This window comes from Erythranthe guttata, chromosome 11 (genome assembly GCF_056151865.1).
Source record: "Erythranthe guttata isolate IM_541 chromosome 11, IM_541, whole genome shotgun sequence".
Taxonomy (NCBI): domain Eukaryota; kingdom Viridiplantae; phylum Streptophyta; class Magnoliopsida; order Lamiales; family Phrymaceae; genus Erythranthe; species Erythranthe guttata.
Genome location: NC_142543.1, coordinates 9,169,842 through 9,182,230, shown reverse-complemented (window position 1 = coordinate 9,182,230; position 12,389 = coordinate 9,169,842). Strand labels below are relative to the sequence as shown.

Below are 12,389 nucleotides of genomic sequence, written 5' to 3'. Positions count from 1 at the left end.
TGTCGATTCAAATGTAAAAATAAATCTTAAATATCAACAAATCGATCAATTTTTACGATTTTTGGTCCCTATATATATATACTTAAGTTTTTTGAATTTTCCTTATCTTTCTATGTGCTCCATGCCCTGTTACATGACAGGTGTCGTAAATTATTTCATTATGTATTCTTCACGAAAAAATTCAGTAAAATGCATTCGACTGTTGTTGGTTCTGCCTGAAGCCTTTTTTTTAGCCATTTGTATGTTTTGTGCGAATCGCAAACATTGTCCCATAGGCGGCTGTGTTCAGCCTGCAGAGAGTATACATTACTAATTACACATGGTTATTAATTTTAGACTAAAGTTGTGGTATTGAAAATAACCAAATCAAACTTATCTTATGTTTTCCTCAGCTAAGGTTTCTTCTTCTTTATTGTTGTGCACGTATCTGTAACAAAAACAACTTCACCAATTTGCGCCGTGAGCAGGTTGCCGCAATTGAAATTTGGGCTCTTTATCCTCCGCCGTGACTTCACCAGAGCTCCACCAACCAAGAAGAATCCGAAGATTCGATCGGCGGGAAGTGGTCTGTATGTGCCTTAATTCTTTCACATGTTTTTGCTTTAATTGTTTCTCCTCGTAATAGAGCTCAGTGGTGATCTTCGTTCTCGTCCTCTTCTCCGGCATTCCAAACTCATGGGTGTGTTGTGCTGCTATTTTGCAACTGATGCGGGTGCCCAATTTGGCCACTCGAATGTTGGGGGACTAAACGTGGTCGTCGCCAGAAGAAGTGAGTGTTAAGTTTTGGTTGATTCTTGACTCTTGATTCTTCATTGCAAGTGTCTTATGCTAGTGGGGATTTAAATTTGAAATTGTTTTTGTTTTAGTTTTGATTGTGTCGATTTTATGAAATGCATTGCAGTTGGTTTTAGTTTCAATTTCCACCAATTTTACGTTACGTCTCTCTTTCTTCCTCTCCATTACAATTAAATATTTTCTTAGTCCGCCCGCAACAAGGGCTTGTTGTGCGTTACAAAACCAAAGCCCAGTCATGTCTTTTGGACTGTTGCTCAACATGTTTCGTCAACTGCTGATTTATGCTCTCTTCCTACTGGTATGTCTGTGTCGTTAGTGGAAAGCAGTTAAATGTTTAGTTCTTACTTTTTATTCTGCGTTTTTGCTGATTTGTTCACCTTTAACGACAAATGGGATTCTTTTTGTTTCTCCAAATAATTCACAATCGTTTTTTGTAATACTTTTTCCAGTATTCATTTTCATAGCTTTTGTGCTGTTTTCAATTGGGCTGTTGCAGCTGATGGTTAGTATCATTTCAATGCATCCATGTGTTTGCAACTCTTTCACGAATTTGTTAAATTGTTCTTTTTACCCCAGTTGATCAATATGCACAAAAGAAATGTACTCTTCTTATTTCTTGACCACTTATTTATCTGGTATTTTCTGTACGAGTATGAGTAATTTTTAGTTAATTGATAATTAAATAGAAAAACACTTGATTTATGACAATTTAACTGCCAATAAAAGTTGATTACTTAGAGGTTATTATAACTATACTTTGCTTGTCTCAGGCTATAAGAAAATAGGCAAATTACTTCTTATGCGCATAGGCCTTCTTCCAAATTTTTCCTTCAAATTTTGTTATGTGCATCCCAATTCTATGTATATTGGTGTCCATTGAAGTAGATATTTCAACTGCAGATTAATAAAAATAAATGGAATTTCTTGGCAGACTACTAAGGAGCTTTGAGATTTCCATGTTTGAGATGTACTAATTTTTTGGCTGATCCATGCTACACTCAAGACTTATATATTATGTTGGCGAGGAATTCCTCTTCTTTTAATGCCTAAAGAGGATTATATTTTTTAACGACAATAGTTATGTTGGATTCAAATAGTCATTTGTAAATAATTTGCTTCTAATTGTTTCATAGTTTTGGGTATTACACAGTATTACATTGCGCATTTCCATCATCAACCCTGTCGAAATAACCAATCGACTCGTGCTGATATGATGGCTGGGCACCGTGTCTTGCGCGGTTGACCCCAAAGTGGATCTCTCTTGTAATAATCCGAAATATCCGCCACCAACGCTTTGACTTCTCCTCAGTTATAATTGCGTGTAACTCATTTACGAAAAACTGACCTTTAAATCTTATGATTTACGATTCAAATCTTACGATTCAATTCATTTATACCTAAGTCGACTCAAATGTTAACATAAATCTTAAATATCAAAGAATTGATCAAATTTTACGAGTAACGATTTAAGAGAACTTTAATTTATTATATTATTTATAATAAACTTGGGATAGTTACATATTTGGTCCTTATATTACATACATTGTTTTTTTAATTTTGGTCCTTAAACAAGAAATGCACCCCAAGTGGGGGTCAATTTGTAATTTCTGGTAATCCACTAAAACAGTTTTGAAAATTGCAGAATCGCCGCTATACTTACTCCATCTTCCCAGCCGTTCCACCCAAATAGCAGGTTTAACACCAAAGTAGATCTCTCTTGTAATATCCGAAATATTCGCCATCAACGCAGTATGCTTCGACTCCTCAACTATAATTGCGTATGACTCATTTACCAAAATTCGGAATACCAAGTTTAAACTCTTTTAATTTACGATTCAAATCTTAAGATTTAATTCATTCATACCTAAGTCGATTCAAATGTTCAAATAAATCTTAAATATCGACAAAACGATCAAATATTACGATTTACGATTTAAGAAACAATAATTTATTATATTATTTATAATAAACGTGTTATAATTACTATTTTAGTCCATATATTATATACCATTTTTAATATCAATCCTTAAACCGGAAATGCCCCAGGTGGAGGTCAATTGGTAATTTCCGAAAATCCACCTCCCTAGCTGAAGCAGTTCTGAAAATTGCAGAATCACCCATATACTTACTCCATCATCCTAGCCGCTCCACCGAAAATGCAAATTTGACCACAAAGTGGATCTCTCTTTCAATATCCAAAATATCACATTTATGAAAATTCACAATACGGAGCATAAAATCTTATGACTTACGATTCAATTCATTTATATATATGTCGATTTAAATGTTAAATAAATCTTAAATATCAACTAACCGATAAAATTTTACGATTTTTGGTCCCTATATTATTATATACTTTTTTTAATTATGGCCCTTAAACCAAAAATGCACCCCAAGTGGGGGTCAATTTGTAATTTTTGAAAATCCACCTTCCTCTGTAACAGTTTTGAAAATTGCAGATTCACCCCTATACTTACTCCATCTTCCCAACCGCTTCAGCCCAACTGCAAATTTAACCCCAAAGTGGATCTCTCTTGCAATATCCGAAATATCCGCCACCAACGCAGTATGCTTCTACTCATCAGCTATAATCGAGTGTGACTCATTTACGCAAATTCGCAATACCTTGTTTAAAATCTTATGGTTTACGATTCAAATCTTACGATTCAATTCGTTCATACCTAAGTTGGTTGATTCAAATGATATAATAAATCTTAAATATCAACAAATCGATCAAATTTTATGATTTACGATTTAAGAAAACGTTAATTTATTATATTATTTATAATAAACTTGGGATAATTACAGTTTTGTTCCGTATATTATATATAGTTTTAAATTTTGGTCCTTAAACCGGTAATACCCCAAGTGAGGGCCAATTTGTATTTCTGGAAATAAAGGTAGAGCTACTAAAGGAAGGGTATACTAAAATCGACAATAAGGCACATGATACACAGATGAAAAGAAGTGGTGCCACAAACAGCGGCAATAATTCGATCAAAATAAATTGAGAAAATTAATACCCCGCACACCCTAAAAGATGAAGTAGAGGACAAAGTGGAGCTGCAAGCTTATGGAAAACAAATATAAGCAACGAAAGGAAGGAAGATAACCCAGTCGAAATGGAAAGCTAATTCAACCTGTGGTCTTCCAAATCAGAAAGAAGAGTAACAGAGAAAAACTCCAAATGTGTTGGAGGTTTTAAGAAATAAAGACAATTTTACAATACCCAAATTGCTTGGTATAAATTGTAAAAGGACGAGAAATAAGCTACCTCGTTTACACTAAACTCTATTTTTGTCAATGAAGGCCGCCATTGTATATGACATTAACGGTAGGTAATAGCTACACTTACGAAAACAGTAGGCCTAATGATTGAAATAAACAAATAAATACATCTATGGCCTTTTTTAGCTACGAAGTTAGTGAAGGGGTACTGCAGGAATTTGTCTTGTAATGGACCATTCTGCAAAGCAGACAATTTCCAAATCTCTGTAACTGGACAAGGACAACGTAATATGCATGCACACAGAAAATGCCGCATACATACACACATACGAAAATCCATCATAGACGTAACACACACAAAAGAACTCAAAACTGCAAATCCTTTAATATATATAATGAAAATGAAAAGAAGAAAAGGGGAAGGGAGAAACCACGGGCAACAGGTGAAAAGCAATTCAATTTCCCAAAACCGAAACCGAAAATGAACCTAAACCAAAAACGAACCTAAACCGAAACCGAAACCATGAGATGAGGAGCATGCTTACAAAACAAAAACAACTTTCAGTGTATATTTATGCAAGTAACATATTAAAAAGAAGGCATATATGGCATCCAACAAAATCATAAATTTAAGTAGACATGAAACACAGAGCCCAAAACATATGTTCGCTTCTAAACAACACCGAAGTTGAACCAATCTACAAATCACATAACATCGCCTAAACTAAAACCGAAACCGAAACAAAAACCAAAAACATGAGATAAGGAGCATGCTTACAAAATAGATATAATTTACGATAGGAAGACCAAGTTTCAAAAAATAACATCACACTGCACAAACGCCAAAGCAGTTGATCATCCACACAACTTTTCACTTACCTTGTTCCTACTCACCCGTCAGCTGCTGGTTCTTTTGCATTGAACACAAAAACATCAGAAATTAGCAAAAGTTTACTGAAATAAATTCAATTGAACTTGATAAGATATGTATACCGAGATACTTAATAGAACAAAACATCTGTTGCTCAAATGACTCGTGCTGAATTTTCATTCCAGAAAGACAACAAACAAAAGCACCTGCATCAAGCTGAACAAGTGTTGACTATCCCACAAATAATTAAAAAAAAAAAAAAAAAAACCAACCTCATATGATAAAAAAACCGAATAATTATAAACAACAGATGAGGCATTAACGTCATACCAATCCTTTTAGGCAAACAGGTCAATACAAAATAATGGGCTGCAAAAATGTAATGAAGGAACCACAAGTATCACGTAAAATGGAAAAAATAAAATAACATAATGCTGTAAAAGATAATAAATACTTGCGCTTTCTTCGTGCCTCTTTTCTCCCGTTTGGAAATTCTCTTGTGCATTCTACATCAAATGAGGAGACAAAAGTGTTCAAAAATTTCAATCTAGAATTGTAATACAAATTTAAAATTACAGACATCCAAAGATAAACGTATATCAGTCCAAAATTTCTGTAAAAATCCCCAACGAAAAACGATAAACGTATATCAGTCCAAAATTTCTGTAAAAATACGATATTTGTTGTCTAATAGAACAAACACTAAACAACCCCCAACCATAATTGTAGAACTGACTCAGGCCGACCAACGAAAAACAAGATCTTACCGGGTATAGAATATGCTCCAAGAGTAAGAATATTAGCGTACGTGAGCCATAAACCGTGGTCACACTTCAGATGACCCAATTCATGTGCCAAAACAGCTTGTATGTGATACAACAAGTAAAGGTTAAAGTACAACTCAAGCACTACCAGAAGTAAGGTTTAGTACCTGCAATTCCTTTCTTGACAAAAGCTCCACTAAGCTTGTATGAACGACAACAAATGGCTTTTTCCCACTGATAGCCAAAGTATATGCATTAGACACAGGACTTTGGCGCAAATATAAGTCGGGCGTGTCAATGTTCAGTATACTGGCAGCCTCTACCATCAATGCATGAAGTTCAGGGAGCTATACAAACAAAACAGACACAGTTATACGAGTAATATCTAAAAGAATATAACAATTGCCGCAAATTGAATCAAAAAATAAATATATTTACACAGTACTCAGACTCCCAGAGGTATCATAAAACAGAAGTTCAAACATTTAATGCATCCATAATTTGATACGAAAATATTAGTATAAACAGAACGAATTAAGAGCTTGTATCGTGTACTAAACCTGATTTCCAGAAACAAGAACAGATGTCCCTATATTCTCCAGAAGCATGACTTGCTCAGCAACAGTTCCTACAACCAAATTATCGTTAGCTGAAGAACAAACGATCACTCAGAATTTACTTCAGAAGCGAAATTTTCAAACAGCAGAATAAGATAATCATCAGAAATAGCTTAGTACCTCCTCATATTTCAAACTAAATTCCCAATAAATCAGGGAGACACTATTTTAAACCAATAATTTTTTAAAAGATAAATTAATTGAATTACCTAATAAAGCCTTTCTGATTTCATTTAACCCCGGAATCGCTCTCAAAATCAACGTATTCTGCGATCGCATAAAAACATAGAAAAATGAATTTACAAAAATAATTGATTATCAACTAAAAATAGAAAACCATTAGTGCATCACACCACCACTACCGGAGCCATGAATATTTGCGCTAGGCCCGGAATGCCCGGAATTAACAGAACCACCAGACCCTCCTCTAATAAACACAGTCTTCAAGCCCCTTTTACGGCGCAATTTGCAAATCTGAACTGACCCACCAAATTAGAATCAGAACTACAAAAACCCTAAACGAAAACAAAAGAAAAAAGCACAGACAAGATAGATACGTAATTAGAATCAGTTCGCCTAACATGAGTTTTGCATTAATTTATGAAAGGAAGTTGAAAGAATCGGTAAATAAGTAAATTTAGTGTCCTAACCTGTGACAGTAACCAAATGGTTATCCAAGAATCGGAAAAAAGGTTGAATCTTGAAACCGATTGAATGCCAAGAGAAAAGATCGAAGCTTGTTCAGAAAATGCAGAAAACCCATGTAGGTACTACCTACCCACTTGAACTTCTACGCTGTGAAATTTAAAAGAAAAATAGCAGCACAACACGGCCATGAGTTTGGACGGCCGGAGAAGGGGACGAGAGCAAAGATCACCACAGAGCTTTATTAGGAGGAAAAACAATTAGAGCAAAAAGATGGGAAAGAATCGAGTCCGAGGCGGAAAGGATTTACACAAACCAATTGCACTTCACCCATTTTCGTCCACATCCAAAACCTCAATTTTCTCCCATTTTCATCCTCATCCAAAATTGTGATTCGTTATTTCTTGTGCATCCGCCCCTTTGTCCGATACTCTCTTTTGTGAAGGTAATATACTCCTTTTGTTCTTTTCATTTTCCCGTTTGAATTTTTTCCCTGATTGTGTTTCAATTAGCAACTGAATTAATCTCGATTCCGCCTTGTCGAATATCTCACTGCTCTCCAAATTCCACTCAAATCTCTTCTCTTCTTTCAGATTATCGAGTCTCAACAGCCGGAGAAGAAACAAGAATCATCTTTCTCCGAACCTCGTTTTCTGTAATAAGAACATCTGCCCACAAGCCGATAATCAATATTTTACAGCTGAAAACAAAGATTTGATTAAAAGGGTCGGCCGAGGATTGCTCGGTTTCGCCGCCGCCGTGTCGTTGTTCTGTGATTCGCCGGCGTTTGCTGAATCACTGACTGTAACTTTTCCTGTTTCTCACAACCGTGAGGTAATATTTAAAAAAAAAGAAGTTATTTATTTATTTATTTCATATTACTAAATATTATTTTAATCAGACTCTTACCTCTGTTTTGAAACAGGTAAATACTGTACAAAGAACACTTGTGGAGGCATGGGGTTTGATTAGAGAAACCTTTGTGGATCCAACTTTCAATCATCAGGGTAAGAAAGACCAAAATGCCCCTCGTTGAACTTCTTTCGTTTGATTAGTTTTTCAAGTTTTGAAAATGAATGTAGTTGTGTTCTTGAATCAATAGTTGCCAACATTAGGATGAGAGCTTCGTGTTTGTCGTTTATCGGTTTTATCCTTGTCCGAATCAATGAACTAATAATTCGAAGGGGACTTATGTTTTACAGATTAGGACTTAAAATTACAACAAACGATGGTCGAAATGTTTCCACTTACATCAGAAGATGCTGCGTATAATAAAATTAAAGGGATGCTTTCGACTGTTACAGATCCTTTTACGCACATAATCAGTCGTAAGGTATTTTTTTTCTTGTCTTAATTAATTAATTATTTCAAATTTTACTTATGATCCATTTTTCGTACATTAATGGGCTGTGTGTATATATTTGTTACATGCAGGAATATCAAAGTTTTAGAATAGGAAGCGACGGAAATTTGCAAGGTGTCGGCTTATTTATCAACGTTCAACCGCAGACAGTACACGTGGTGGGTTGACTTTACGCATTTCCGTACTTTTTTTTTATAAATTATAATATCGAATATTGATTTGCTTTATTTTTTTGGTTAATTATGAAGTTTTTTTTTTCCCAAGATTGGCATGTAATTTTCTATTTTACTTTATTTCAAGTTGTTTTATCGTGCATAAAGAATAGCCCAGCTGCGAGAGCTGGTATACGCGAAGGAGATGAGCTAATGGAAATAAATGGTAATTTACATTAGTACTTAATAAACTAGAACAATAGTTTATTGATGAATAGTTTTAATAAAAAATAATAAACAAAATTTCTAATAATCGGTTTGATGATTTTTTTTTTTTTTTTTTGTGGTGCATAATAGGTAAAAGACTCGACTGAGTGGCAAGTGAAGCAGCTGCACAAAAGCTCAGGGGACATGTCGGAACAACTGTTACAGTAAAAGTTCACACTGTAAGAACACTTCACTTGCATTTAAAAAATAAATACTGTTTTTCGAATAATTTTTTTTAATATAATTGTAAATGTCGATTGTGAAAGCTGGTTAATTAATTTTGAACTTCATTGGTGCATTTATGTTTATCCAGGTTGATGACTTCGGGAGTTCTTATATCAGAGAGGTTAATATACCCCGTGAAGTAATCAAGCTTTCACCGATATCGAGTGCTATAATTCCTCACAAATTGCCAGACGGACATTTATCGAAGACGGGATATGTGAAATTAGCAACTTTTTCTCAGGTATTTCATTTTCTCGAGCATTTTTTCAACTCATGAAAATCGATAGAATTTAGCCGTATTATTGACGAACGAGGGTAAAAAGGTAATTTCGATCGTGTTATATAGACCGCAGCATTGGAGATGGAGAATACGGTTCATGAGGTGGAGAGTCAAGGTGTTCAATCATACATATTGGATCTTAGAAACAATCCAGTAAGTCTCTTTTATGTGGATCTGCTTGATTTGTTCAATGAGGTAAATTAACTACTCAGTTATGATGATCCAACAAAAATATTTGTTTGCAATTGTTGAATTCAATATTTGCCCTGTTTTCAGGTTGAATTTCAAACTGCCTCAGGACAGATGATAGATTTAATTACCACTAATGAAGGAGAAAAGGATTTGTCAAAATACTCATTACCACTGTGAGTATATAATACTCAAACTTCTGACATTGAAAAAAAAAAGATAGTCTAAATAAAGTTACAAAATAACTACTTAGATCAGCACTACCTTAATTATCAAGTCCGGTCCTTCCATAAACCAAGCCCTTTGAACGATTTCAAGCCTGCTGTAGTATGCCGAACCAATTATAACAGTTTCCAACATTTAGACTTATTTTCCTTCTCGTCTTTTTTTGGTCTTTAAGATTTTCTGGTTTGATTTCTGCAGTCACCGCCGCATTGTTCAGTACAAGACTGCCTACTACTCATTTTACCTTCCAGTCAGTGGGATATGTTGTAATTTCGCTTAATTAACCTTTATCAAAAGACGAACAGTGTTTCAGTTTTAAATTTCTTATATTTTTATAGGTTGCATGCGCATTGCTCATGGCTGGTGAGGACCTAGACAACCATGTAACCGTGCAAAACGTGCTTATTGATATGGGAATCTACTTTCAAGTACAGGTGAGTTTGTCTGCCACATTTCTGTGTCGGAAAATCATTAAGAAAATAGGTTATGCAATCTCTGGTTTTCATTAGTTAACCAAACCTGTGAAAGCCATTAATACAGTTACTTACATATCAAGATGATCAGGATTTATCTTTCTTTCACAGTTTTCTTGCAGGACATTTTTCGTATTTTCTGTGCGACTTGTTTGAATCTTTCAACTGTTTTCGAATTTTTATGTGGTTACTTGAATGTATGTACATGTGTTAGTTTTTGCATGCACGAGAGATGTCTGCGCAACTAACTTGTTTTTAACAAACTTCATCATTTTTATACTTTTGACATATCTGTTCAGGATGACTACTTAGATTGCTTCGGTGAGCCTGAAAAGATTGGGAAGGTGAGGTCATTGTCCGCGCATTAATAATAATTATTAAAAAAAAAAAAAACCCGTCTTCGTTATTGGATGTTGTATTAATTCTTCGTGATATATGTTTCATCAGATTGGAACAGATATTGAAGATTTGGGATTCTTTTTTTCAATTATAAAATAATATTCGGAAATTTTATTTCTTTAACGAGGATTTTCCTAATGTACAGGTCAACATGGATTTGAAGGTATCAACAAACTTGGAGACATTATTTACTTGGAATTCGAAGTAGGTTTGTCCAATTTAACAATTTCGTGCTATGTCATCGTCATCTGTGTATATTTGTCTCCTCCAATTGCGTAATTCCTGTCTTTTCTCTTCATTTTTCTTTCGAGAGGTCTTTGATCGACGTTCTTGCTCCTTCTTTTCCCTTTTCTTTTATTCCTTATCTTTAATCCAATTTTGTTTTTTCCCCCTTTTGGATTCAATTAGTTATCTATTACAGAAAACCTAACTTTCACTGTTATCGTCTCCTTCTACTCAAATTCATTCATTGGTTTTTCAACTTAAGCACTCTCTTTTTTTCAGCAAAAATATATTTAGATATTTTTTTAAACCAGCCTTTACCTTTTTGCTCAAATTCGTTTTGTTTAAGGTTTGCGATCGGTCAGGTGAGGCCTGGACAGCAGATTGAATCGTCTGTGTGTTTTGCGTTTTATTTGTATATGTCTTGGTACGAGGTAATTTTTCATTTTCCATTTATTTTGGGGATTTTTTCTGCCTATATATATATATTTTTTTCTTTTCACGCAAGTTGGGATAATTTGAAGAACTGAAGGAAAGGGAGAACATAGCCATTTAGTCGTTTGAGAAAAAAAAATTAAGTAAATTTGCTGGTAGAAGAGAGGAAAGGTAAAAGTTTGTTTTACTTCTTTATGATTAATGTTCTGGTATGGTGAGTAGGGTATGATAATATTGAAATGATCTGCAGAATATACACCGATGTAATTGGTTAATGTGTTCTTCTAGCATTTGGATTTGTTTGATTTCAACACCTTTATAAAACCTATTTAGGGTTTAAGTTTTAGTTCCCTTACACATAGATATAGGAGATGAAACAGCACGATGCCTCTTATGCAAGGGATTCTTTGCTTATGGCTTCCAAAGGTTGAGTCGTGGTGCAGGTGACTCTCTTCTATTTTCCTGTAATTTTCTCTTTTTTGTGTTCAACCAATCTAATTTTATTACTTTCTTCATTCGCAGCCATTGTTTCCTTTGTTTTCTTTTTCTTCGTGTTTTCTATGTTCAATTACAGGTTAGCCCTTTTTTGGTGTTTCGGCTTCGATTTGCTGTTGCTCTCTCTGTTCGTATACAGGTTTGCCGCTTTTTCAAGAATTATATTGATGTCTTCCAGTGAAGTTTACTTCTTATAGCTGATTTTATTTGGCCGAGTGAATTCTCAGCTGGAGTTGAGTTCGTCCACATCTGTAGACGGCGCCACTCTAACGAGTAGCTTTGCGCTTCCGACGACTTCGTTTGACGTTGGACTTCATTTGTATTTTTTCCTTACGATTTACTTCTTGTACATTATCCTTCAAAATTTTCGCTCCCTCTCTCCACCACCTCCTTATTTCCCGGCCTCCGTCGACTGGACACACGAGGCATAAATTCCGGCAGTTTTCGATTTGTGTTCTCATATTTTCCAATTTTCTCTGCGCATATTGGTGCTTTAGGGAAGTGGATGAATCGCTGCTCGATCTCAAAAGGCCTTCCCTATTTCCTTCTATGATTGTTTCTTTTGTTGAAGAAAGCGGATGAAATCGCTGCTCGATCGCAAAAAGCCCTCCCTCTCTTCTATGAATATTTGTTTTCGTAGTTGGGGCTATTAGGTCTTTAATTTAAGCAACCTGGATCGTATAATTGCATTTTCAGAACTTTTGAATGCAACAAAATCGGGTGAGGAATCACACGTTCACCTCA

The 12,389-nt window shown here is 34.9% G+C and overlaps 1 protein-coding gene, 2 long non-coding RNA genes and 1 pseudogene across 10 annotated transcripts in view; 3 read left to right on the top strand and 1 right to left on the bottom strand.

Moving 5' to 3' along the window:
- LOC105973528 (uncharacterized) overlaps window positions 1–12,389 on the top strand; it is a 43,486-nt gene extending 31,097 nt beyond the window's left edge. The window contains exon 2 of the long non-coding RNA XR_016034532.1: window positions 11,065–12,389. This is a non-coding gene — a long non-coding RNA (uncharacterized LOC105973528). The remainder of the gene's footprint in view (window positions 1–11,064) is intronic.
- On the top strand, window positions 83–1,927 carry LOC105973416 (uncharacterized). Its single transcript, XR_001174231.2, has 2 exons — window positions 83–769; window positions 1,727–1,927. It is a non-coding gene; the product is annotated as an uncharacterized LOC105973416 (long non-coding RNA).
- On the bottom strand, window positions 3,964–7,514 carry LOC105973527 (plastoglobule-localized metallopeptidase 48, chloroplastic). Of its 7 annotated transcripts, none has more exons than XM_088825770.1 (8): window positions 6,926–7,514; window positions 6,638–6,790; window positions 6,485–6,542; window positions 6,219–6,286; window positions 5,826–6,005; window positions 5,225–5,758; window positions 5,017–5,110; window positions 3,964–4,933 (listed from the first exon to the last, which is right to left on the bottom strand). In XM_088825770.1, the coding sequence occupies exons 2-6, from the start codon at window positions 6,644–6,646 to the stop codon at window positions 5,597–5,599; spliced, it is 477 nt and encodes a 158-aa protein (XP_088681896.1). In that variant the 5' UTR covers window positions 6,647–6,790; window positions 6,926–7,514; the 3' UTR covers window positions 3,964–4,933; window positions 5,017–5,110; window positions 5,225–5,596. The 7 variants fall into 7 exon arrangements, with proteins under 7 accessions (XP_088681896.1, XP_088681895.1, XP_088681892.1 ...); XM_088825769.1 differs by having other exon boundaries at window positions 6,638–6,749; XM_088825766.1 differs by having other exon boundaries at window positions 6,629–6,749; window positions 6,926–7,079.
- Window positions 6,942–12,389, top strand: LOC105973365 (carboxyl-terminal-processing peptidase 3, chloroplastic-like; annotated as a pseudogene). Its single transcript, XR_016034348.1, has 14 exons — window positions 6,942–6,967; window positions 7,514–7,754; window positions 7,846–7,927; window positions 8,123–8,253; window positions 8,355–8,464; window positions 8,584–8,661; window positions 8,793–8,881; window positions 9,016–9,168; window positions 9,274–9,402; window positions 9,484–9,572; window positions 9,820–9,871; window positions 9,960–10,055; window positions 10,394–10,438; window positions 10,639–12,389. The product of XR_016034348.1 is annotated as a carboxyl-terminal-processing peptidase 3, chloroplastic-like (transcript).

Bases quoted from the DNA above. Each gene is read 5' to 3' on its own strand.
- LOC105973527 (XM_088825766.1), bottom strand. The intron at 6,287-6,484 runs GTAATTCAATTA...ATTTGGTTGTAG, and splicing joins AATCAGAAAGGCTTTATTAG to GAACTGTTGCTGAGCAAGTC. The intron at 6,006-6,218 runs GTTTAGTACACG...TTGTTTGTATAG, and splicing joins TTCTTGTTTCTGGAAATCAG to CTCCCTGAACTTCATGCATT.